This window comes from Malaclemys terrapin, chromosome 1 (genome assembly GCF_027887155.1).
Source record: "Malaclemys terrapin pileata isolate rMalTer1 chromosome 1, rMalTer1.hap1, whole genome shotgun sequence".
In the NCBI taxonomy this organism is placed as follows: Eukaryota; Metazoa; Chordata; order Testudines; family Emydidae; genus Malaclemys; species Malaclemys terrapin.
In genome coordinates this window covers 154,217,444-154,245,306 of record NC_071505.1, presented here as the reverse complement: position 1 = coordinate 154,245,306, position 27,863 = coordinate 154,217,444, and the positions used below count along the sequence as shown (strand labels likewise).

Genomic DNA, 27,863 nt, shown 5'->3' with positions numbered 1-27,863 from the left:
TCCTCAAGGTAAGCAAAATCCAAAATATATAAAGTGGTTCAACAGAGAAACAGACATATAAAAACAAGGAAGCACCCAATGCTCCAGGAGCAACACGCCAAGACAGCAGAAGTTAAGTCAGGCCACAAAATGGTTCATATTAAGAGAAGACTGCAGGGATGAGAGGGCTGCACTCAAGAACTGGAACTGTGGAGCAGGTTCTGGGGACTGGAATAGTCACAGACAACAATATGTGACTACTGAAGGAGTGGTCTAGCACTGTCCTACCACCACCTCAGAGGACAGAAAAGATAAAGGAATACCTCCCTTTGTCTTGTACTGGAACCACAAGATGCAAGAGTAAGAATCCTGTGAGAATGATTTTTCCTCTCAGAGATGTTGAGTAGAGAGGTCTGACACAGCCACAGCTGAGGAGCAGTGCAGTGACTTGGGGAAATCCTTCATGGGAGATCTACTAACTCTTCCTTTCTTCTTGCCCTCGTCACCAAATTTTGCTGCTCAGGAACATGGGGGGGCACAAGGTAGGGGGTTCAAAATCCACGCATGGGCTGGCCCTGGCCCTGTCCTTACTCATGCCCAACAGGTTGTGGTGTGTCCGGGGAGCAGGGCTCTGTGATCCTAGAGCCAAATCTTGACTTTATATTGACTTTAGTATGACCTTCTTATAAACAAAGTAGGAAAATACAACCTAGATGGAACTACTACAAAGTGGGTGCATAATTGGTTGGAAAACCATTCCCAGAGAGTAATCAATAGTGGTTCACAGTCATGCTGGAAGGGCATATTGAGTGGGGTGCCAGAGGGATCAGTTCTGGGTCTGGATCTGTTCAATATCTTCATCAATGATTTAGATAATGGCATAGAGAATACACTTCGAGGAAGATACCAAGCTGGGAGTTGCAAGTGCTTTGGAGGATAGGATTAAAATTCAAAATGATCTGGACAAACTGGAGAACTGGTCTGAAATAAATAGGATGAAATTCAGTAAGAACAAATCCAAAGTACTCTACTTAGGAAGGAACAATCAGTTGCACACATACAAAATGGGAAATGACTGCCCAGGAAGGAATACTGTAGAAATGGATCTGGGGTCATAGTGGATCACAAGCTAAATATGAGCCAACAGTGTAACACTGCTGCAAAAAAAAAAAAAAAAAAAAAAAAAAAACATCATTCTGGGATGCATTAGCAGGAGAGTTGTAAGCAAAACATGAGAAGTAATTCTTCTACTCCACTCTGTGCTGATTAGGCCTCAACTGGAGTATTGTGTTCAGTTCTGGGTGCCACATTTCGGCAAGAATGTGGACAAACTGGAGAAAGTCCAGAGGAGAACAACAAAAATGATTAAAGGACTAGAAAACACGACCTATGGGAAGATTGAAAAAATTGGGCTTGTTTCGGCTGGAGAAGAGAAGACTGAAGAGGCACATGATAACAGTTTTCAAGTACATAAAAGATTGTTACAAGGAGGGAGGGAGGTAAATTGTTCTTGTTAGCCTCTGAGGATAGGACAAGCAGCAATGGGTTTAAATTGCAGCAAGGGTGGACATTAGGAAAAACTTCCTATCTGTCAGGGTGGTTAAGGATGAGGTCCCTTCCAGTTCTATGATTTTAAGAATGTGGATTTATTGCAAGGCAATAACCCAACCACCTCTATAGAATTATACAACAATCATCAGTTCAGTTTGCATTATGAAGTCAAGCAATTCAGGGCAGGGGCAAAGAAACATTATCTGAGCTTTAAATCCATGATATTGATTTCAGTTTTATAAAAGGCATGTACTATATTTTATAAAAGGCATGTACTTACTTACAGTAAGACCAATGACATTTGTATACAACATTTTTGTATTACTCAGACATTGTCAGCGACTGAGTCATGGGCAGTCTGGCCTAATCGTTGGATGAAGAGTCTGGCCTACCAGTTAGAGCTGAATCCAGTGCGGGTGGTTCCAGAAGCAAAGCCCAGGGTCATAGCAAGGAGTCAGAGACTAAAGCCTAAGCTGGTCAACTGGAGTCACAGTCAAAAGATGGAGCCAAGGGTCTGAGTTTGCCTCACATTCTATCGGAGTCTTGGATTTCCCAGACTTTGTGCTCCTTTTGGCCTGGGCATCTGTGGGAGAAGGTGATGGAGCAGAGTGGCTGGGAAAGGGATTCTCCACATACGGTTTCAGAAGGGACACATGGAACTCTTTGAACTGTCCCATTATGGGGGTAGAAGTCTCCAGGAGGGGAGATGCCCAGACCCAGGGCCTCGCTGGTTAGCAGACTAATAATAAGTCCTACTTGGGTCTGGTCAGTGGAGAATGACAGGGGCCAATGCAGGAACAGGAGCCAGCACTAGCTCATGAAACAACGGAATTTGTTATGGTCCCCATCAAACTTATCCTGCATTAAAATCTCCAACTCCCTAGAAGCCAGGGCAGCTTGAGCCTGTAGCGCTGCAGCTTGTACTGCAAGACCATAACCTGAGACCGTAGGGGCTGCACGATTCCCAAAATGTCCTGCAGGGGCATGGCTGCCTCTGAGGAATCCATCTTACCCACCCTTGTTCAATCTTTTGGGTTCCTCAAACTATCAGTGACCGAGCTGTGGGCAGTCTGGCCTAATGGCTGGAGCATGACTCTGGCATACCAGTTTGAGCTGAATCCAGATGTGAAGTCAAGGATCACAGGCAGGCGTCAGAGTCCAAAGCCTAAGGGTCAATCGGATTTACAGACAGAAGGTGGAGTCGAGGATCTGAGCTGGGAATCAGAAGTCAAAAGGAGTTGGGAGGTAGAACAGGAGCAGCCTGAGGCTGGAGCAGGAACCAAGCTAGAGGAAGTGGGGGCAAGGGCAGGACCAAACACAGCTATGGGCTAAGAATGCGTTGAGCAGCAACTGAACTGCTACTGAGCATAAGTATCAGCCTGTTCATTCCTTCAATCAATCAGGTGGCTCAATCAGACAGCTACTCTCAGAGCCAGCTGCATTCACCGGATTGCCAGGAGACAGGCTCTGCTGCAGGCTAAGCCCAACAAACATCCTGAATTAGGCATCATATGAGAAACCTAGATATGATTATGAAACATTATTCTCTTTGCTACTCAGTGGAATAGATCGAATGTTCTGAATAACATGGAATAACTGTGAGGATACACTTCAGTACAAAATAATCAAATCCTACAGGGAACGTTAATAGAGCCTTACCGTGAAAGTACCATCATTTTGGCTTTAGTTATTGTAAACCCAGCATTAATGATGATATCAATTAGTTCTCCAATCTTGGGCACTGCATCAGGTTTAACCAAAGCCAGTGTTCTGAAAAGGCAGAAAATTTTTTTTGGAATTTTCATTCTTTAGGAAAAGACAAAGTTAAAGTTACACTTAAAGAAAAAAGCCTCACACAAGGAAATACAGAAATGCACAGTTACAGTCATCCAACAATTTTACCTCAGTCCTTAACTGACCTTCCAACCAGCACATGCATATCTTTCATGTATGATGGAGGCATTAAAACCTTAAAAAAACGGTTACCTACCTTTTCGTAATGGTTGTTCTTTGAGATGTGTTGCTCCTGTCCATTCCATTCTAGGTGTGTGCGTATCCACATGCACAGTCATTGGAGATTTTTGCCTTAGCGGTACCCATAGGGTCGGCTGTAGCACCCTCTTGAATGCAGCGATCATGCGCTAGTATATTAGGCGCTGCCGACCCTACATCCTCTCAGTTCCTTCTTACCGGCAACTCCGACAGAGGAGCAGAAGGGTGGGTAATGGAATGGACATGAGCAACACAGCTCGAAGAACAGTTATGAAAATGTAGGTAACCGTTTTTTCTTTGAGTGCTTGCTCATGTCAATTCCATTCTAGGTGACTCACAAGCAGTATTCTTGGAGGTGGGCTTGGAGTTCACAATTTAGCAGCTTGCAGTACTGCTCTACTGAAGCCAGCATCGTTCCGGGCCTGCTGGGTAAGTGCATAATGGGACATGAACATGTGGATGGACGGACGGCCAGCTGGCCGCCCTACAGATGTCCTGGATAGGCACTTGGGCTAGGAAAACTGCCAAAGAGGCTTGCACCCTGGTTGAGTGGGCAGTGACAATCACCCAAGGTGGCTCTGTCTCCTGATTGTAACAGCAGCAAATGCAGGCAGTGATCCAAGAAGAAATTCTTTGAGCGGACACTGGACGACCTTTCATCATGTCAGCCACTGCGATGAATTGCGTCTATTTGCGGAATGGCTTGGTCCTTTCAATGTAGAAGGCTAGCACCCTCCTGTCATCTAGAGAATGCAATCTACACTCCTCCTCCGACTTATGCAGCTTTGGAAAAGACAGGTAGGTAAATGTCCTGGCCCATATGAAACTGCGAGACCACCTTGGGCAGGAAAGCCAGGTGTAGCCGCAGCTGGACCTTGTCTTTGTAGAAAACTGTATAGGATGGTTCCGAGGTAAGCACTCTAATCTCGGAGACCCGGCAGATGGAGGTTATCACAACTAGGAACGCGATCTTCAAGGACAGGAGAAGGAGAGTCCCGTGAGTCATGACAGCACAAGATTCAGGTCCCATGGCAGAACAGGGTCCCCGACGTATGAGTAGAGGCACTCGAGGAACCTGGCAGTCATATCCCGGGCAAAAACCGACCTACCCTCAAGCAGCAGACAGAAGGCCAAAATAGCGGCCAAGTGGACCTTGACAGATGAAAGGGATGGGCCTTGGCACTTGAGATGCAGAAGGTAGTCCATGATCAACTGCAGCGAGACACACTCAGGCCGAATGCCTTTAGCCGAGGTCCAATAAGTAAACCACTTCCATTTGGCCAGGTAGGTCGCTCTGGTGGAGGGCTTTCTGCTGCCCAACAGAACCTGCTGGACAGAGGCCGAGCAATCTGGCTCCTCTGCATTTAACCATGCAGCAGCCAAGCCGTCAGGTGCAGCGCCACCAGGTTCAGATGCGGAAGATTGCCATGGTTTTGGGACAGCAGGTCTGGCCTGAGTAGCAGCTGTAATGGACCAGCCAACGAGAGGTCCAGCAGTGTGTCCAGTGCTGGTCAAGCCGGCGCTATGAGGATCACCTTCACCCTGTCCTGCTTGATTTTGACGAGGACTCTGTAAACACTGCTCTACAGCCAAAATGCTTCTGAAATAAACGTAGTCAAACTTTACTAATTCTGGGTCACTGAGAACGAAAATGATGCTTAAAATTGTTGATTGGCTCTAGTTTTCAAGATATGCTATTGGGTCAGTATATAGGACCCTTGACTTGGGAATGGCGGAGGATAAGTGAGTTATAAAGGGAAGGGATCTCAATTTAAACCAGAAATGACTAAAATACATCTTTGACTGGATCTATGAATAAATCTATGACTGGGTTTGGACAGTACTTGCTTTTTAGGCAAAACAATGAATGATGCAATCTGAAGCTGGTATTGCGTCATACATGATATGAATTGCATCATGTTATTCCTAGAAGTCATGGATGATGCAATCATAACGAAGCTTCCATCACTCTGCTGAACAAATTTCCCTATATCAGCTCTAGAAATCATACAGTGTCGTGCTCTCTTATTTGTCAGTCTTCGATTTTGCAAAGGGACACATTTCTGTTTAGCCAAAGTGAGCAGAGATGCCTCGTACTTGTGTGAACAGTGCAGATAACTTCTGCTATGTTTGTGGTGAAGTGACTTTTGCATCACAAAAGCGCAGTATAACCACTAGGGTTAAAAAGCCTATCACCTTTATTTTGGCTGCAAAACTGGAGATCAGGACAAGGGGTGGGCCCCACACATATGTTGCAACACTTGTGCAACAAATCTTCGCCAGTGGTTGAACAGGAAAAGGAAATCTATGCCTTTTGCAGTGCCAATGATTTGGAGAGAGCCAACAGATCATTCCAGCAAGTGTTATTTCTGCATGGTGCCTCCAGTTGGGAAAGGTGTGTCAAAGAAGAAAAAGTGGACTGTGCATTATCCAAACATTCCATCAGCTATCCGCCCCGTACCCCACGGAGAAGGACTGCCGGTTCCTGATGCACCAGAATCATTCTCACTTGAGTCAGACGAGGAAGAGGATGAAACTTCTGGTCCTGAACCATCAATGTCACAGAACCCACATTTTCTCCCATCCTCCTCCTCTGAACCACACCTCATTGAATTACTTGTGATTACACTGGTCTACAATTTTTGAGAAGTCGTCTGCTTCAGAGATAAAATGTGCTATTTATTATGTATTTTGATGTGCTGAATTCAAATATGACAATTAAAACAACTGATTGGCTACTGTTTCTGTTTGCAATCAATTCCAGTTGGTCATGCAGTCCATATGAAGGAAACCTATGACAACATGAAACAACTTTTGAGGTGCATCAACTATGACCAACATCAGTGGCAGCTTTGTGGCGATTTGAAGGTTGTTGTTCTCTTGCTTGGTCTACAGACTGGATACACAAAGTACTGCTGTTTTCTCTGCGAATGGGATAGTCGTGCAAGAGATTCCCACTACATCAAGAAAGATTGGCCACTCGGACAGTCATTGGAGCCTGGGAGGAAAAGTGTTCAGCATCCACCACTTGTTGAATCAAGGAAGATTTTGTTACCACCCTTACACATCAAGCTGGATCTGATGAAGAACTTTGTCAAGGCTATTGACAAAACACAAGCAGCTTTCAAGTACCTCTGTGGAAAATTTCCAAGGTTCATAGATTCATAGATTCATAGATTATAGGACTGGAAGGGACCTCGAGAGGTCATCGAGTCCAGTCCCCTGCCCGCATGGCAGGACCAAATACTGCCTAGACCATCCCTAATAGACATTTATCTAACCTACTCTTAAATATCTCCAGAGACGGAGATTCCACAACCTCCCTAGGCAATTTGTTCCAGTGTTTAACCACCCTGACAGTTAGGAACTTTTTCCTAATGTCCAATCTAGACCTCCCTTGCTGCAGTTTAAACCCATTGTTTCTGGTTCTATCCTTAGAGGCTAAGGTGAACAAGTTCTCTCCCTCCTCCTTATGACACCCTTTTATATACCTGAAAACTGCTATCATGTCCCCTCTCAGTCTTCTCTTTTCCAAACTAAACAAACCCAATTCTTTCAGCCTTCCTTCATAGGTCATGTTCTCAAGACCTTTAATCATTCTTGTTGCTCTTCTTTGGACCCTTTCCAGTTTCTCCACATCTTTTTTAAAATGCGGCGCCCAGAACTGGACACAATACTCCAGCTGAGGCCTAACCAGAGCAGAGTAGAGCGGAAGAATGACTTCTCGTGTCTTGCTCACAACACACCTGTTAATGCATCCCAGAATCATGTTTGCTTTTTTTGCAACAGCATCACACTGTTGACTCATATTTAGCTTGTGGTCCACTATAACCCCTAGATCCCTTTCTGCCGTACTCCTTCCTAGACAGTCTTTTCCCATTCTGTATGTGTGAAATTGATTTTTCCTTCCTAAGTGGAGCACTTTGCATTTGTCTTTGTTAAACTTCATCCTGTTTAACTCAGACCATTTCTCCAATTTGTCCAGATCATTTTGAATTATGACCCTGTCCTCCAAAGTAGTTGCAATCCCTCCCAGTTTGGTATCATCCGCAAACTTAATAAGCGTACTTTCTATGCCAATATCTAAGTCGTTGATGAAGATATTGAACAGAGCCGGTCCCAAAACAGACCCCTGCGGTACCCCACTCGTTACGCCTTTCCAGCAGGATTGGGAACCATTAATAACAACTCTCTGAGTACGATTATCCAGCCAGTTATGCACCCACCTTATAGTAGCCCCATCTAATTTGTATTTGCCTAGTTTATCGATAAGAATATCATGCGAGACTGTATCAAATGCCTTACTAAAGTCTAGGTATACCACATCCACCGCTTCACCCTTATCCACAAGGCTCGTTATCCTATCAAAGAAAGCTATCAGATTGGTTTGACATGATTTGTTCTTCACAAATCCATGCTGGCTATTCCCTATCACCTTACCACCTTCCAAGTGTTGGCAGATGATTTCCTTAATTACTTGCTCCATTATCTTCCCTGGCACAGAAGTTAAACTAACTGGTCTGTAGTTACCTGGGTTGTTTTTATTTCCCTTTTTATAGATGGGCACTATATTTGCCCTTTTCCAGTCTTCTGGAATCTTTCCCGTCTCCCATGACTTTCCAAAGATAATAGCTAGAGGCTCAGATACCTCCTCTATTAGCTCCTTGAGTATTCTAAGATGCATTTCATCAGGCCCGGGTGACTTGCAGGCATCTAACTTTTCTAAGTGATGTTTAACTTGTTCTTTTTTTATTTTATCCGATAAACCTACCCCCTTCCCATTAGCATTCACTATGTTAGGCATTGCTTCAGACTTCTCGGTGAAGACCGAAACAAAGAAGTCATTAAGCATCTCTGCCATTTCCAAGTTTCCTGTTACTGTTTCTCCCTCTTCACTAAGCAGTGGGCCTACCCTGTCTTTAGTCTTCCTCTTGCTTCTAATGTATTGATAAAAAGTCTTCTTGTTTCCTTTTATTCCCGTAGCTAGTTTGAGCTCATTTTGTGCCTTTGCCTTTCTAATCTTGCCCCTGCATTCCTGTGTTGTTCACAGGTTAAGTGAAGCTAAGATAAAGGAAGGTGTCTTTGTTGGTCCTCAGATTCATGAACTTCTTCAAGATGATGCATTTGACCATGCACTGCGTGGCAAGGAAAAGACAGCATGGAAAGCCTTCCAGTTAGTGGCAATACATTTTCTCGGAAACAACAAGGCAGACAACTACAGGTTGTTGGTGGAAAACCTCCTCAAGGCATACAAAAGCCTTGGTTGCAACATGTCACTAAAGATACATTTTTTGCACTCTCATCTAGATTTTTTTCCACCGAACTGCAGAGCAGTGAGCGACGAGCACAGCGAGCGATTTCACCAGGACATTACAACAGTGGAGAAACGCTATCAGGGCAAATGGAGCCCATCAATGCTTGCAGACTATTGCTGGACAGTGACAAGAGATGTTCCATTTAATGAATACAAGAGACAAGCCAAGAAGCGCCGAGTAGACACTGAATAGGACTAAACTATGTACAGAATAGTTTTTTGTCTTTTGTTTCATAATAAATTTTATTTATATAACCCTTTTGCTGATTTTTAAAGTGTTACATAAACAGGACAGGTGAAATATTATCATGTAAAGCAACCATAAACACATGAAAAGACCTAGGTTTACAATTTATGATTAAAACTCTACTATCTACATACTATACATAGACATAAAATGTAAAAACTTAAATATCTTAGAAACAGTAGCCAATCAGTTGTTTTAATTGTCATAGACCAGTGAAATCAGTGGCACCGAAGGGAAGGCGTATAACAGAGCCCCCGACCATGGGAGCAGAAAAGCGTCCGACAGGGAGCCTCTGTTGATCTCCCGAAACGAGCAGAAAACATGGCATTTCCTCTTCTGCCTGGACGCGAACAGGTCCACCTGGGGCATTCCCCACCTCTGGAAGATGAAGCTGGCCACTTCCGGATGGAGGGACCACTCATGGCGAGATGAGAAAGTCCTGCTGAGGCGATCTGTCAAAGCATTCCTGGGCCTCAGGGAGGTGTGAGGCTACAAGATGGATGTCGTGTTATACACAGAAGTCCCAGAGCCTGAGGGCTTCCTGGCAAAGGGCAGACAACCTGTCCCTGCCTTGCTTGTTGATATAGAAAATAGTCACTGTATTGTCCGTTAGGACCTGGACCACCTTGCTTTTTATGTGAGTTAGGAAGGCTTGACAGGCCAGGCGAACCGCTCTGAGCTCCCTGAGGTTGATGTGTAGGGAGCGATTGTGACTCGACCAACGACCTTGCGTGCTGAGATCACTCAGGTGGGCTTCCCACCCTAGGTCTGAGGCATCGGAGATGAGGGTCACGGATTGGGATGGAGCCACGAAGGGAACCTCCTCCAACACCAGTGCAGGATTCCGTCACCATGTGAGTGATGACAGTACGTGGTCCGGGACCCTGACCAAATGGTCCACACCGTGTCTGTTGGGGACGTAGACCAACACCAGCCATGCCTGCAGGGGCCTGAAGTGGAGCCATATGTGCTAGACCACGTAAGTGCAGGCCGCCATGTGGCCCAACAATCGTAGCCACGTGTGAGTGGTGGTGAGAGGGTGGGCTTGCATGCACGAGATCAGGTCCACCATGGCTTGGAACCAAGCTTCGGGAGGAAGGCTCTGGCCTGAGTAGAGTCAAGGACCGTTCCAATGAACTCTATGAACTCCAATGAACTCTATGCGATAGAGATCTGCACCATGTCGAACTCCAGTGGGAAGCCAGACAGTACCATGGATACAGGGATCGGTGTCATGACTCAGGCGTTCTGTGCCTTGCAGGCGGAGACCTTGGTGGCAGGGACCTGTGTCTTCTAATCAGGGACCAAGGCCGCGGTGATGGGGATCGATGCCTGCGCAGCAGGGATGCGCCGCTGCTTTAGGGGGCAGTCCCATAACCAGCTTGCCCATAGATGCTGGGGCCTTGGCTGGTTCCGTCGCCTGGCTTGGTGTCTGTGGTGCTGGTCAACCTACTTGCTTTTTGGCCGCCGGGCTGGCATCGGGCACAGATGACCCTACTAGGGGACTGGACCCCCTGCCGCTCCCAGGAGTTGGACACGGGTCCCTGGCTGGACTAGGGGGTCTGACCGTATAAGTACCCCCGAGCAGCTCTGGTGCACGCATGTGGCCTGACAAAAGTCCTTTGCCAGAAGCGGTGCCAGCAGGCTTGTTGAATTCAACTACTTCTTAGGCACTGGGGAGGGGGCATGGTGCTGGTAGGGTTCCAGTGCCGGTGGTGTGCTGCGTGCTGACGCCAAGGTGCTGGGCACGGAGTCCAATTGGGAGGGCTCCAAGGTAGGACAAAGGGCAGCCTCCATGAGGAGGGCCCTCAAGTGGATATCCTGCTCCATTTGAGTTCGAGGGCAAAATTTTTGCAGATCCTGCATTTGTCCTTTCTGTGGAACTGCCCCAAACACTTTAAACAGCTCTCATGGGGTTCACTAGTGGGCATCGGTGGCTGCACACTGAGCATGGCTTAAAGCCTGGGAAACAGGACATGTCAGTCCCAGCCAAGACTAACACCTAAACAACTACTCGAACACTTAACTTAAAGGTCTAACTAAGTACCTAACAACTAACAACAAAGGAGAGAGAACAATGGACTGTAAGAACTGCTAATGCTCTTGTGACCGACCAACTCTCATGAGCGGTAAGAAGGAACTGAGAGGGTGTAGGGTCAGCAGTGCCTAATATACCAGCGCATGAGCATGGCACTCGAGGGCCCTACAGTCGACCCTATGGGTACTGCTAAGGCAAAAATCTCCAACGACTGCACGTGGGCGCGACACACCTAGAATGGAATCTACATGAGCAAGCACTTGAAGAAGTAGAATATTTGCCTGTGGCATGGTCAGCAGTACGTATGGAATCTCTGTGTCATCTAAAATGTCTGCAACTCCAGATATGGTAGCATGTATCTATGCTAAGTCTCACAATAGGGCAATCCTTTATAACAAAAAGTCCATGTACCTTTGTGAGTTTTTCTCCCCTGCTGATAATAGCTTCTCTTAATTAATTAGCCTCTTACAGTTGGTATGGGTACTTCCACCTTTTCATGTTCTCTGTATGTATAAATATCTTCTTACTGTATGTTCCATTCTATGCATCCGATGAAGTGGGCTGTAGCCCATGAAAGCTTATGCTCAAATAAATTTGTTAGTTTCTAAGGTGCCACAAGTACTCCTGTTCTTTTTGTCTGAATGTGGTTACTGCTGAGAATGTGAAAGCCTAAATTTCTGGTGAACGCACAGCACGTTGAGATCCTTAGATAGAAGGGGCTATAGAAGTGCAAATAGTATATTTATTTGATTTATAAAGTGAAACTATTTCATGCTAGAGGTTGAGATATCTTTCCATCATGTCCTCCCACCCCATCACACTCCAGCAAAGCAAGCCTTAATATCCCATTTGTTCCCTTTTCCCTCTTCCATTTCTGCCTGTTTATTCACACTGCTCTTTATGCACAGAGTGGCCTCGTGATCAACAAGCGGCTACGCTCTTCCTATTCAAATCCTTCCATAAAAATTGTGCTTCTTCCACAAAGCTTGTAATAAAAAAAAAAAAAAAGAGAGAGATCCTTATTTGTATTATAGTAATGCCTAGAGGTCCCATCATGCTAGGTACTGTACAAACACAGGAGCTCTTTTCCAAAGAGCTAATAGTCTAAAAAGGCAGGATAAAGGAAGCATTATCTCTATTTTATGGATAAGAACTATATTATGAGAGAAATCAAAACATCCAGTTCATCCGGTCTTCTCTGCAATTATCTTTTATACTCTAAGCACTTGGGAGCCAGGATTGTTTTTATCATTCTGTTTTGTACAGCACCAAGTGCACGGTCAGTACTAAATTAATTATTAATCATAAAAAGTAAGCAGCATAACAGGAACTCTGTAAAATGACACTGTGTGCTTCCATTATTTATTCTCACAGTGAGTCAGCATCAATGTGCTCAAGCTTACAAATCAACAGATGATTTATTATTGAACCGCCTGTACCACAAACTCTGCTTGGAATCTGAAAATCCAGTGGGGCTCTTCTGTCTTTTATACCATCTCCAGCAATGGAAGATATTCAAGACTGAATGTTTCCTTTATAGCATTGCATCTATATAGAGAAGACAGATGCTGCCAGTTTGCTCGTTTTATTTCCCAGCATACTGGAGAAGACAGCTTCTGTGTATGCTACAATTTGTTCTAACTGGAAATAACATGCTGAAATTAGGGGAAATTGACAAAGTACCATTCCATTTGCTCTGATCACTAAAAGATATCAAAGTTGCAGATGCTGTGGAGAAAAAAAATAACACTCTAGCCATCACCCAAGGCTTTTACAGAGAATGGACACAGGAAATGTTAGAAGGGAGGTGGAAATTAATCTGATACTCCTGGTGGGGCAGAGGAAGGGATAGACCTAAGCTGCAAAATTCACAGTCAAATGTAAACTTCCCCAAAGATCAGGATGCTCAGATCTGTGGATCTGATTAAGGTGCATGTCTACCGGAAACAGTGCGATGATGCAAACAAGATTGATTGGTTAAGATGCTAGAAAGAATCAAGTTGTTTGACCAGGAATTTCTATTCAGTTTGAAGCTAGCATTTCCCTTCAGAATGTTTGTCTAGGGGTTTTTTGTTTGTGTTGTTGAAGTTATATAGACTATCAGAGAGGAGGGGTTTAATCCTAGAATAATCTATCCTTTACTTTGTGGATTTCAGACTTTGATAGTAGATCCTCAATTGCTAGCAACATGCAGTGAAATACTATATGGTGAACCATTATCTTCAGTACTAGCTGAAATAAGCATCTGTCAGGGGTGGTTTGTAATCGTATTTTCAGTGCGTTTTTCATGGAGGTGTGCAGGGTAGAAAGTGCTATGATCCAGCATGCTGAGGTTTGTTCCTGAGATTGGATTTTGGATCCATGTGATCTATTTGTAGTTTTAATTAGCAATATGTTTTAAGGTTCTGACAGGTGAGTCCACACAAGTGCATTAGGGAACAGTTACATCTGGGAACAAAGGAAAAGGAATTAAAAACTAGACTCAGCTACTTTGTGTCACACAGTAAATCTGAATGTGAATCTCTTGTGGTTATTGAAAAGAGAGATAGTAAGTGATCATAAGAACGATATCTGGTGCATAAAACACAATGTATTCTGTGGCTAAGGCTGGTGTTTATTTTTAATAGAAGGACTATTACAAGTACAAAATCTTATGCTGTGGAGGGGAGGAAATGTTAAATATGGTAAATGACTGGAAGCACATTAATGATTTACTAAATCAATAAAATAATCTAGAATTATTCTAGAAGCAGCTTTTCCTCTCCTGGAATTGACACCTCCTCATCTATTATTGGGAGTGGACTACATCCACCCTGATTGAATTGGCCTTGTCAACACTGGTTCGCCACTTGTGAAGTAACTCCCTGCTCTCCATGTGTCTGTATATAATGCCTGCATCTGTAGCTTTCACTCTATGCATCCGAAGAAGTGAGGTTTTTACTCACGAAAGCTTATGCCCAAATAAATCTGTTAGTCTTTAAGGTGCCACCAGACTCTTTGTTGTTTTTCTAGAATTTCTGGTTTGTCGTGAGCATTCTAATAATTTTTTTAACCAGTTATGGTAACTGAATACACTGAAAGCCTCACGGTCCTCTTAAAAAAAAAAAAAAAAAAAAAACTTGTCTGAAAAATGTTTAACTGGTGTTAAGCACCATCCAAGATCACTACAAGTGAAAGATTAGGGGGGAAAATTCTCTATTTTTTCCAATTTTATTTATTTTGTGCATTTGACAGCACTGTGTGTTTAGTTAAGTTTCCTAGTCAGTTTCCTTGTTGGCGTGGGTCTTTCAGTTAACAGTGGAAAGGGGGAAAAGAAAAAAAAAAAAGTATTTAAATAAATAAACATGACTGTAAAGCCAATAAATAAATTGTCTGGGGGACTCAGAGGCAAGTGTAGAACCTGAAACTACTTTAAAGTCACTTTTTGGAACTGGATAGATTTTAAGTTGCCTGTCCAAACAGGAAAGTTTTAACTTAAAGTGCAATTACAATCAGAAAAAGGACTACGTAAAAATCAGCCTTTTCTTCCCCCCACACCAGAACAATTCCTTGTATGTGTCTGGAGTCATACTGGCTCATTTTACTGACAAAATCAAAGGCTCCAGTTTCAGAAAGTGCAAGATGCTTGATGTGCAGATGCCAGTCTAGCCTGGAGTACTCACTGAGCATTTTGCACATGCTTCTCTAGTGACCAAAGTATGTGTAAGTTTTGCAAACTTGAGCCTATGTTTCCTTCTGCTAGCTGTATGGGGCATGCAGAACTATTGCAGAACAAGGTGAAGATTATTCTGCCTTGTGCATCAACAGCAAAATTGTCCAGTTGCACATTCTTTATCTTTGATGATGCTCATTTCATCCTCTCTTGCAAAATTCCTCTTTTTCCCCTTCTGTCACTGTCATGAAACCTGCACTAAGGACTATCCCTAACAGGCAACTCCCCATAACCAGCCACTTGCCCCCATCAAAACCATCAAAAGCCAACCTCTGCTTGAAATTGGATTTTGCTGATCCCTTTGATGATTGCCTAAGGTAGATTTCAATGGAAGTCATTTGGTCATTCTGAATAAATTATAACACTGTCTCTTCTACAGCTAAAGATGGGCATGGTAAGTATTATCAACCCCATTTTACAGATGGGGAAAATGAGAGATTAAGGGCTTGTCTAGGCACAAAATTTGTACTGTTTTAAAATAGAAGAGTATAAAGCAGTACAATCCTCCTAGTATAAACTGCATCCACGTTGGTATAAAGCTGTTGTATACCAGTGTAGCTATTCCTATATGAGAAGTGGAATAAACAATTCCCATATAAGGCACCTTTATACTGCTGTAATTGCACCCACACTAGGGCTTATTCAGGTATAGTACATCAGTAAAAATTTACCCCTCTAACCAAAAAAATTACACTGGTATAAAAGTTGTATGTAGGCCAGGCCTAAGTGACTTGCCCAAGGTCACAGAGTTGATTCATAAAGACAGGAACATAATAGAGCCTCATGTTTTTTGCAAATGCAAAACAACACAAATACCGAAAAACAATGTATAAAATGAAATAAAATGCCACTCACTCAACTCTGGCCCAGCTGCCCCTCCGCCATGATGACAGAAAGGTAACTGGGCCAAGCCTGAACTATGCTGTGACCCCATGTGCCAGGTTGCAACACCTGCAGTGGGGAGCCCGGCCAAGCCCTGCAGCAAAGCACCTACCACTATGGGGTGAGTGCAGTGGGGGGGTTCACGCTGCAGACTTCCTCCCCAAGCCTTCCACTTGCCCCAGTGGGAGGATTCCCTCTCCCCGAGCCTTCTCCCCCAGACCAGGGCAGGACCCAACCCTCCTCCCACCCCAGAGTGGATAAAACGAAACAACACAAAATTCCTGAAAAATAAAACAAAAAAGGAATCACAGAGCTCTAAATATAACCCAAGAGTCCTGAAACACGATCTTTCTCTTTCATACCCTCCCTCCCACTACTCCAATTCCAACCAGGGCCGGCTCTAGCGTTTTTGCTGCCCCAAGCAGAAAAAAAAAAAAAAAAAAAAAGCAGCGATCGTGATTGGCGGCAATTCAGTGGCAGGTCCTTCACTCCGAGAGGGAGTGACGGCCCCGCCGCCGAATTGCCGCCGAACGGCCAGACATGCCACCTCCCTCTTCATTGGCCGCCCTAGGAACCTGCTTGCTACGTTGGTGCCTGGAGCCGGCCCTGATTCCAACCGATAGGCAACATACCCAGAGACCTTATTTTGGAAGGCTGTTACTGTAGTCATCTCACTGGCAATATTTTTTAGGGGGTGAGGGAATGGTAAATGTTCAATTTTTCAACCTTATCAGTGTCTTTTTAGTGTTATTTTGATTAAAATATAAGTTTTAAAATCCTGCTTATAGTTCTTTAAAAACAACACACAAAAACAGAGCTAGTAGCGGTCTTACCGGTGTTAAGAACAGCAATCTAGAAAGGGTAATGAGCGTTTTTCTTAACAATATTGGGCTAAACTCTGGTCTCAGTGATACTGGTGCACATTCAGAGAGTAACTCCACTGAAGTCAATCCTGGTATGTAGCAACATAACTAAGAGCAGAATTTGGTCCATATGTTTTTTCCAGATGTGTTCTCCAAAGCAAACCTCTCCTGTCATGCAGCCTCAACTGGAATGAGCTTATGAGCCTGATCCTCAGATAGTGTAAATTAGCATAGCTCCAATTTTCACCAGCTGAGGATCCAGCCCTATAAGTTTTCTTGCCCCCACCACCACCCAGCCTTGGATTTTTTCTTTGAAATGTTTCAGTATCTCCTTTACTGCAGGAAAAGCAGTGGAGGCTGGATAAAAACAATAAAAAGAGAGATGCTTGTAACTGCTACTACAAGCTGATGTATAAAATACATCACTTGGTAAAGAGTTGCTGTTGGATCACAAGGCCTGTGCTTTGTCCCTGCAAGAAACAGTCAATGACTTTTGCAAGGTTCATTCCCTGTAAGCCCAGCACATACCAAGGTTGAAATTCTGCCCTAAGCTACACCCATTCAGCTCCACTGAAATCAACATTAGTGCACATCACTGGGGTTACACAGCTGTAACAAAGCTGAACTGTGCTCCAGAATTGGAATGGGGAGCAGTTTACATCTATGGGAAGGTGTGATCTGGAGGGTATAACAACAGGAAAGATCATAGGTTTGACAACAGGGGGATGGACTGCTCTCTCTTGCTTCCAGTGATCAAACCTGCCAAATCTCCTTGCCCAAAATGCAAACCAGCAGATATACCCTCCCATCGTCCCACCTCATCAGCTGTAGAAACCCTCTCTGATCCCTCCCGAGAAAGACAATTAGTTTGAAAAACTCACTTGCATAAATAGTTTTGTGGATAGCAAATACCAAAGGAACTTCAGAGACCACATAATCTTACCTTTCTTTGCGGCTACCCAACTTGCGGGCTGTGTATTGATCTCCATAGTCTACTAGGGAAAGGTGACGTGAAAAGACAGTAACTTTGTTGCCTACAAATAAATCTTCTAGGTGTAAGTCATCATATTTTGTGCGTTTCAGAAAGGTGCGATGGTTCTTCACATCATACTGCAGAGAGAAGGAAGATCACCAAGAAGCTAAAGAGGGTGATTAAACGATGAGCAAATTCAAAATAAATTCTATTCTATTTTAAAACAGCTTCAAAAGTATTATGGGATCCAGTGAGGTTGATAGATTCACTGAATTTCTAACCCTTTGAGTTTGCATGTACAATAGAGAAGGTCATGAGATTAAACCAACTATTATAAATTTGTTCCATTTTAACTATCGGCTGGTGACACTGGGAGCCCCTCAATACCAGTTGGCAGGGGGCACAACATACTATAACTCACATCAGGCTGACATGCTCATTGCCCCCAAAATACTGGTGTCAAAGTGTCATGTACGGTACCATGTACAAGCCGGTAAAAGTCTGGTCCCAAAAATCATTCTGTGGTGTGTATACGGGGTGTATACAAAGAGTTATAAATGTGTCCTGGAAATATGTTCTTAAAATATGTTTGGAAGGCAGCATATAAGCCCAGCCTGTCCTACACAAAGGAATGTGTATTTACTTGTCTGATCAGCTTGATAACAGGCAGAGGACATTACATGTACATTTACATATAAGTTAAACAAAGACATCAAGCTAACAAGTAGGGGACCAGACCACTTAATCAGAACAAGGAATGTAATCTGAACCCCAGAAAGCATTCCTGGCTCTTGAAACAGAGTCAAGGAACTTTGGGGAATATAAAGACAAGCAAAAAGCCATTTTGGTTATCCATCATTGAGGGGATTTAGGGTTCAGTGCCTTCAGAGCCTATGAAAGCTGGATCCTCCTGGCCTGGAAGACAAGAGTACCTGGAAACTGACTATAGGTGAGAAACCCTGCTTACACAAAGATGAATTTAGTTTTAGTCACTAGAAAGCATGTTTTGTTTTACTTATAACCATGCTTATTTCTTTTATGCTTTCTTATGATCATTTAAATTTCTGTTCTTTCTTAATAAACTTATTCTTGTTTTATTACAAAAATTATGTGAATGCTGTGTAAGAGTCTTCAGCTAAACTGACAGACTGGTGAGCGTTCTGTCTCTTTGGAGGTAATGAACTTAACTTCTGTGAGTATCCAGTGAGAGGGACTGGCCCCAGCAGAGAGACGTTTCTGGGGACCTCAGAAACTGGGGTTCACTGATTGTTACCTGCAAGGCAAGGTTTGGAGTGGCAGAGTCCTGAAAAGTTTGCTGGCAAGGCAGATGAGCTGGTATGTCAGGGAGCTGACCACATAGCTTAGCAGCAACAAGGATCTCACTTGCTGAGGCTGCGAGGGGTAGCACAGTAGCTCAGAGTTCTGGGTACCCCAAGCAAGACATCACTCAGCACAAGGGAAAAACGTCTTAGAATTTGCCAATTTTTAACTTGCTTGTGTTATTCTGAGTTGCAGTAATTGGCTCTGGTACCCTGTGTGCGTCTCTTGTCCAGTCTGAATTATAGGGAGTCTCACTGACAGTTTGCCCAGGAGTACTACACTGTGCTACAGTTCTATAAGCCAAACCAGAACTGCTCATCTCACATGCTGTAACAGGTATCTTCAAGGCATCATCTCAGTGATATTACACTACCAGTTTGTATTGTACAAGACTCAAAAGGGCAGGGGGCAGAGGACTGGATTAAGGGCCTTAGAACGGGGTTTGAAACATTCTGTCTCCCTAAAAGCACAGTTGAAAAATCCTAGTAATGTCAACTCAGCACTTAATCTTTCTGAGGAAAATGCAGTAAGTTCCAGAAAGTTTACTGGGTTAGCTGTCAAAGCATCAGAGGACATTTTAAAAGCAACAGCTTCCTTTCAGCTGCATGCGGATATTAAAGATCCCAAGGCACTTCTGTAACAGTAGGGGTCTGGTCTGCTGTTCTCAGCCAAAACTTCCCCTTCCCACCCTCCACCACAAAGCTATACCAACCATCAGATTTTGTGAAAATACAAAACTTTTGCCCATTTTTAGAACCAAAGTGAATCTTTTTGATATTCTGAAGTGTTTGGATACATTTTTCTCCCATTTCCAGATTCTGACTAGACTTAATAGAAGTCTCACAGGACAGTCTGCTCTTGTGAAATTCACAGCCCAATTCTGCATACTGAAAAGGTCAGAATAGTTCTGATAAGCACCCATTTTGACAAGGGTGGACTACCTCACTCTGAACTTTTTGAGGTTCCTCATCACTATTCAGAATGAAACCCTTCTTTGTCCTTTGCATTAGTTTTCATCCTATATTCTAACAGTTGATGAGATGGTAAAATAATAAAATAGTCCCTTGAATTCTGCTGTACATTACTGCCTGACTTGTTCAAGACTTGTATTTTCAGATGTAATTAAATCAATAATCTTCAAAACCCTGACACTTGCATATCTCCTAGCTCAGTTCAACCCTAGCAGAGAAAAAAATGTGTTCCAGTTATTTTGCACTAATTACCAAGTAGTAGAAGTGACATGGATGAAAAAAGCCTGAAGATGATATTTCCTCATCCACCTGTTAGGGGTTTATTTTTTGGCATGAATGCCTGGATATATTTATAAACCCTATTTAAAACATAATGATGAGCCACAAAGTGGGTAAACAATAGATCAACGTTACTTAGATTTGGTAAATACAGCTTGCAGTTTTATTTCTCCCTCTGTCTCTCACACTTTGCCTGAAGAAGCAAATTTAGTGGAAATGAAATAATGTTTGCTAACAATCTATGTTTTCTTGTGAGTTTTTTAAAAAAATATAAGCCTTCTCTTATTAAGGCAATCATCTACATAACTCCTATTCCAAGCAATAAATTGTTTAGGATTAACCTGTAAGGTTTCAAATGATGCCAAATTCTGAGAACGAAGCATGAATATTTGCCAACAGATCCAATTTGCTCACAGCACTCCCTGGTATCCTTTTCTATTGTGGGCTACTGGAACAAAAAACAAAAAACCCTGCCAAACTCTTCCACAGCCAAGAGAGGCCACTCCTCCTGCTATGTAGCTAGAATCTGCCTCTCCAATATTTTCACTGCTTCCTCTACCAGTTTCCCCTTTTTCCCCAGGAACAGCCAAGAAGCATAGCACAGTAAGGAAAAGAAGGGAAGGAAAGCTGAGAACTAGAAAGCCTCATTTCCGCACAATAAACCCTCAGCAGCTTCAGCCCCATGCATGGCATAGGGGTGGTTAAGGAGAGGCATCGGTGGTGGGGGGATTCTTACAAGGAGGGATGAAGAGGTCAAATAATTCATCACCTCCAAAAGGAAATTTGCCTCCCGGTTGCCACCTATCCTCTCTCCAGATATGTCCAAGGGAATAACAAGCAACCATCCATTTCCTCAGAAAGACAACAATAGATAGAGATGAGGCAGAGCCCATTGACAGAAGAGGTGATCCAGTGGGGATTGGTTACCTGACATAGTAGGGACTTATCTAAATTCAGAAGAGCATCCAAATTTTAAGACACTTGTAAAGGAGTCCCCTGAGGTTTCTCTCTCCAATGGTGAGAGAACCTGTCCACACCCAGTTACTTCACTGTGTGGCTCTGGCACAGATCCTAGTTCCTTGCTTCTTACAAGGGGCCTCTATCCCTTGTAGCCTTCTTAAGTCTCTCCCTGGCAGCTTGCAGCACTCCCTGTACAGTTGGGGTGAAGACCTCCTGGATGAGAGTTTCCCCTGTGGCTCCAGAAGTCAGGCCAGCAGTCTACTGCTTGGCAAACAAGCTCCTTCCCCTCACCTGACTGCAGTTTCCTCTCTTTTACAGGCCTCCTGCCTATCATACGTAATTGACAAAGCCAGAGGGGTGGGAAAGCCCTGCCCCTAGGGTCTATCTGGCACCTTCCTCATCAGTGAGAGGTCCATACACCGCATCACAACACCAGTCCAAATTGATCCCAAAATCTGAACAGCAGAGCATGACACATGGCCAGAAAGGGTTAAACATCTTGCAAAACAAAATGACTCAAATTCAACCCTTAAAGACGTGGGGGAGATAATGTTTGTGTTTTTGTGTATTTACATATATATGGGTAGTGGTTAACAATGTAATCAATAGTCCCTGTCTATGCTGTTTTCTGATAATTCAGAGATGAAAAGAACATCCCAGCATTTAAATGAATTGTAGATATGGGATATCATTGTATTAATCTCTCTTTGAAATGTATAGCAAATTTCCTGTGAATGGTGGAAAAACAGGCAGTTGCCTTATGTTAATTCATATAGCTAAGTACCGGTGATGGACCTGCTTCAAAGTCGCCCTAATTACCTATTGTTCCTCAAGGGACTCCGACTTGTCAAAGGTGGCTTGAAATTGTATAAAAGATCCCTGGATCCTGATCCTGTTTATCTCAGATCTGCTTAAGCTTCATCAGGGGAAGTTTGAGTTGAACGATGAGATCCCAGTTAAGCTGGTACACCCTGGATATGATATTGGTCATTGGACTAGAACCTATGGACTAAATTCTTTGCAACTACAAAGCGCACCATCTCTGCTATGAATCTGAACCTCAAGCATTGAACTCTATATCTGTGTGTATATTGATCTTTTAACCATACTCTCTCCCTTTTCTTTTTTAATAAATTTTAGTTTACTTAAGAATTGGCTGTAGTGTGTATCTGGGTAAGATCTGGAATATTCACTAACCTGGGAGGTAATGTGTCCGATCCTTTGGGATTGGTAGAACCTTTTCTTTTATATGATGAAATAAGATGTTCAGAAATCTTCATCATATTTGACTTGGGTCTCTGGATGGAGGCCTGAGGCTAGGTTACTTTAAGGAAACTGTGTTGTTGGTTTCTGGGCAACCGGTGAGGTAATAAAGAAGCTGTTTTGTGCTGGCTTGGTAAATCTAAGTATTGAAATATCCACCAGCTTTGGGGATTGACTGCCCCGTTCTTTGCAGTTCACCCTAATTGAGTGACCTCAGCTGGCCCCCACTGGGATCCCGGTCACACAGAGCTTCTCCCACCACAGGTTATATATGGGCATTTTTGCTTCCCCAGTTCCAATATGGATGGTGAGTTGAGCACCCACTCTGACATTTGCGTCTGTGTCAAGTTATCATCAAGTACTGACAAGCTGTCAAAATGCAGAACTGTGTGGCTGTTGGGTGTGCTAAGAGCTAAGATGATTAAAAACACTTTGGAAATTTTCAGTTTATAGACCAAATATTTCTATACAGTTAACCTAATTTCACCAGCATTTGCAGGAAAGGTTATTGTCACCCTGGGCCTATTAGGACAATTCTCTCTGGATACATTTTCAAATGTTGGCAACTGTGCAAGCTTTACAAAATAAATCAATAAATAAGGAGGTTAGTCCCTAGATTCCCCTGAGTTTGTTTAATTTTAGAAACAGAGCAAACAAATTTTAAAAATCTCTTTACATTTACCGTTTCCAAATTAAAACCATACTATGGGCTGTGGCTTACCAACTTCCAAACGGTGTAGCTGAAAAATATGCTTATGATAATATAAAAAAGTTTTTACCATTTCAACGGAACCATCTTTCGGATAATACAAGAGTTCGTAACGTCGAAAGAGTGAAGCATTCGGGTCATACCATTCTGCAATGAAAGCAAATCTGTCGTCTTGACTCTGGAAAAGAAGGGTTAGAAGGCTATGATAGGAATCGTACACAGAATCATTGCATTACATTTATTTCCCAAATGAAAACACACTCGTGAACATGCTTCAGCATTGTGAATAAGAGCACTACTATCTGCTCACCAAGGGTGACAGCATCGTTTAACTTCTGAATTGACTTTGATCTCAAAGGAAGCCTCTAAGAAATGTGGAGTTGGCCTTTTAAATAAGTATGATCAAAACATATGGTTCTAGTCTTGCCTAAACTACAAAAATCAATCATGTTGAGGGGTCCAGTTAAAACACAGCTACTGTTAAAATTCAGTTCAGTCCCAACTACAATGCATGATGGAACAGTTAGGGAGGCAGCTTCAGCCTCTCAATTTTCTGAGGTCAAACTCATCTGAGCCTGCTACCTTGCCCACTTTCAATTGCTATAAAATGTTTATCTGCTCATAGCTAACCACAGAACCTTTCCAAATTTCACAACATGTCCCAAAAGGAAAATAGATCCCCCTCTTGGTGGTGGTGACAATGAACGACATCTTTTAATACAAAGATAAGTTCACTCAGGCTGGGGCAATAGGAGTGTAATTTGTAAATTAATCTCCTACTAGTTGTAAGAGGCCTGTGCACCTCAGCCTCATCTATAACAAATTTGCTCTGATTGGGCAGGGATAGCCAGGTTGCAACATGACTGAAATTAACCAAATTTAGCTGGATGTGCGGGACTTCATCACCGCTCTCAATCTTATCCATTTGAGCCCTTGGATCCAAGGCACTGGAGAAAGGAAAAGAGTCCTGAAGGTTTTCCAGAACATAGGTAGACCTCAGCTTTGAGATGTTAGCACTAGATGATTTTCCGAGGTGGCAATGACTGTCCCTCTAGCACCTATGGCATCTGACTGGCTCGATGTGGCAGCCTCACCAAAAGTGGGTCCAGAAGGATGCCTTAGGTTGGATCTCGCATTGAAGGTTTGATTTGCTCACTGAGGAAGTTTAGAAGTGAAAGACCCTCCTTCATTAAGAAGGCTTGGAGCCAGGTTTGTTTATCTATACTGACTCAGGGTGTGAAAAGTCTGACAGCAAATCAGGAGAATGGGCAAGAAGAATGGCATTGCCAGGCACATGAGGCACTAGCTGTGCACAGACTCCAGAAAAAAGGAAGGTCACAATGCACACCTCAAACCTTGGCCTGTGGGTTTGCTGTTAAGCCCAGAACAAAGCCAATGCCAGTTTGAGATTCAAACTGTACAATGATATGGGAAGAGTCTCAAAAGAACCCAAACTACCTAAAAACCTAACTACCAAGAACTATTCACAGAGAAAAGATTGGCAAGAAGTCTGGCTGAAAACCAAATTCCAGAGACAGAAAGGTTCCTATGTCTATAGCTGGCTGCCAAAAGGAAGAAACTGAGGTGCTTTGGATTGCACGGACATTTTATAACCTCAGCTCTGAATGTTTAGTACTGTGAAAGGGCAATCGGGAATACCAAAGGGTGCTGCTTTCTAAAAGTTTCAAAGTTCTGGTGCTGGTGGACACATGCTACAAGTGGAAATATGCAGAGGCCACCCTAAGGTAAGTGGTAACACTTCACCACAACTGTTTACCAGTTCTGTAGTCCAACAATGGTAATAAGATGAAAGTTTGCTACTACCAGGAGCATTAAAGGAAATAACAGAGAAATCTGCAGGCATTTCATATGCTTCTTCAAATGATTATTGTATTTTTACTTCAAAAATAAAGTATTTTTTACAAACATTTAGAATTGTAGGGGGTGTTGGATGCTGTTTGATTAGTTATACAGCTTCAATTCAACACTGCTAGAGACAGGCCTCAATTAAAACCCTGATAGCTATACACCACTGATCCATGTAGGTCTAGATTCTGGGGCTCAACCATTGCTCTCTAACATGACAAATCAAAACCCTGGACCTAAATGCTTCCAAACTCTGTGCATAATTGTATAAGAACATTGTAACTCAGTCCAAGCTCTGAACAGTGCAAACATTTACAATAAGCAGAAATTCAGAATTACAATAAACTGATTTTTTCCCCCAAGTAATCATCCCCACCCCCACCCCGATCCAGCCCTTTTTGAGCTTTCTACATCAATAAGAAGCAACAGGTCTACTGTTGCTCAGTTAGTTGATACTGGTAAAAGAACATGTCCTTTAAATAGTCAGCACGCTGAGACAGCTGATGGTATTGAAAGAAAGTAGCCTAGTGCAAGTCATTTCCCTGTGCTGAAGAATGTGTTATGTATTGTGTCATGGCTCAGATTACATCCGGCCTCCAGAGGAAAGCTCTTCCTAGTCAACTGGTTTAACAAAAAACAAGTGCTTCTAAATTGCCAAGATAAGAGGATGGGTAACTGAATGTCATTACCACCTGATGTGTGTCCGTAGTCCCTGTGAAATAAGTAGTCAGTCTTACTCTGGTTCCAAGTGGACAGATGTCCATTAACTGCCTCCCTCATTTGCATTCTCAGTAGAAAAGACAAGACCTGCACTCCTCTCTCACCCTTAGAGTAGTCCCTCTACTTTAAGGCTGAGGCATGTTAGCAGGACAATGCATAGAGGAAAGCTTGCACACACTGCCACTGCTCATGTGATTCTCGCTCCATGGGACAGAGGTCTCCAACTCCAAGGCTGTCCACCCTGCACTTCTCACTCCCCCACAGGCTCATTTGTGTTTTCCTTTTGACAGCCCTACACCTTTGTTTTTAATGTTTCATTTAGTTCATCACTATTCCTTTTTGGCCTCTACTTCTGGGAAAGGGGGGGGCATATTTCAAGGATCCCACCGCCCTAGAAAGTGCAAACGGGCCATCCCCTTTGCTTTTATACACTTTTTGAAGTCTAACATACATATATATATATATATATATCATATAAAAGATTAAGATTTTCAAGTTGGCACTAAGTACGACTTAACTTTCAAATTTTGGAAAACAGTGGCACTTCAGTTGTGTCAAACACTGCCCGCTAAGCAGTGGATCAGAACAAATGCACATCAGCTTCTAGAGCAGTGCAGAAGCATGAAGGGTCTGGTTCTGCTCCTACTTAAGTCAAGGATAAATTGTCCCAAGAGGAAGGTCATTAAACTGGTGCATGTGGGCCAGAAACTATCAGCATTGAATAAAACGGTCACTGGTAGGCAATTTGCTGCATTATTCTTTCCCCTCCTGCTCCCAAGACAGCATGATGTCTAATGCTACTAAGTATAGATACTGAAAATACAATCCAGACAACAAAGCTAGCACTTTAGAAGCTGGCCAGTGGCAGCATATGTAGAGCTAGACACACAAAAAACATTACTAGGGTCTAAGGCAGCGTCTCTCAAATGCGGCCACCGAGGCCGCATGAGGCCACCAGGGGCTTTTTTTTGTGGCCACAGCCTCCTGGGCTGTGATTGTGGGGGAAGGAGACAAAGTAGCAGCCATTCCCACTCCCTGTTGCTCCTGGATGCACTGCCTTGGTGTTGACACCTGGGGCACAATGTGGAAGGACCAGGCAGCCGTGAGTTCCCACCTTCCCAGGGGTGGCAGGCTCAGCTTCAGGCTCGAACCCTGAGCTCCAGCTGTGCAGTGGCAGGCCCCAGGCTCCAGACCCCCACTTGTCACCCTACCCCCATCCAGGGCTTAAATTTGTCCCCAGGCTTAGCAGGGCTGAGTAAATCTGCTGTAAAAGTGATACTTGTATGTTTGTTAATATCACTTTTCACAGCAGACTTCCTAGCTAGCAATAAATACACACGTCCCAATCATTGTAATGTATGTGCATATTTTTGTTTTTCCTAAAGCTAATTAACTAGTTTAGGAAAAAGTGGGAGAGTGGCCACCAGCAGGATTTGGTGGCTGCACTCTGAGGCCACCAAAAATTTGTCCTGAGAACCCCTGATCTAAGGCCTCAATTCAGCAAGCCATTTAAGCAGCGGGTTAAATCCCAGGGAATTCAATGGGATTTAAAGACGAACCTCAGCACTTTACTGAACCAGGTCCTAATATGAGAAGCAATGGGAAAGAATAAGATAAAGAAGAAGAATTCCACAATTTAAGTACAATATTGAGCTTTGCAGCTTTGTTTCCAAAAACATATGAGTGTAGTATTGTAGATCGTAGTATTGTAGACCATGTTGTCTAACAGATAGAGCCCTGGCCTGGGACTCAGGAGACCTGAATTCTGTTCCCAGCTCTGACACTGGCTGCTGAGTGACCTTGAGCACTCATCTCATTTATCTATGACTCAGTTTCCCCATCTGGAAAATGGGGTTAATGGTAAAGTACTTTTTGCTCTACTGATGAAAAGTGCCATATAAGAACTGGATATTATTTATTAACCTTTTAACACTCTGTAGTGATGCTGGAAAGAAAACAAATTAAATTGCTTGAGTTATTTGCCTAGCAGTGACTAATATTGCAAAGCACGACGAGTCACTTTATAGTTTAGGTTGCAGTGGATTTCCATGTGGCCTTCTTTGAATGTACTTTACTATGTTGTTTTAATTCTTAAACAAACAGTGCTAGTTTTTACAGCTGAATAATTATCTATGAATAAGAACAAATAGTAGTCACATGGTTGTTAATCAGATCCTTCTTTGTATTAATACTGCACATAGCTGTATTTTTCATTGCTACGGGT

The 27,863-nt window shown here is 43.2% G+C and overlaps 1 protein-coding gene across 2 annotated transcripts in view; it reads right to left on the bottom strand.

Annotated features, from left to right (window-relative positions):
* NME7 (NME/NM23 family member 7) overlaps positions 1 to 27,863 on the bottom strand; it is a 184,442-nt gene that overhangs the window by 115,661 nt on the left and 40,918 nt on the right. Inside the window, exons 2-5 of one of the 2 annotated variants that reach the window (XM_054044388.1) lie at positions 23,928 to 24,000; positions 23,124 to 23,231; positions 17,522 to 17,688; positions 3,190 to 3,300 (exon numbers count right to left, since the gene is read on the bottom strand). In XM_054044388.1, coding sequence (XP_053900363.1) covers positions 3,190 to 3,300; positions 17,522 to 17,688; positions 23,124 to 23,231; positions 23,928 to 24,000 — 459 coding nt within the window. The remainder of the gene's footprint in view (positions 1 to 3,189; positions 3,301 to 17,521; positions 17,689 to 23,123; positions 23,232 to 23,927; positions 24,001 to 27,863) is intronic. The other variant, XM_054044383.1, reaches the window with a different exon arrangement.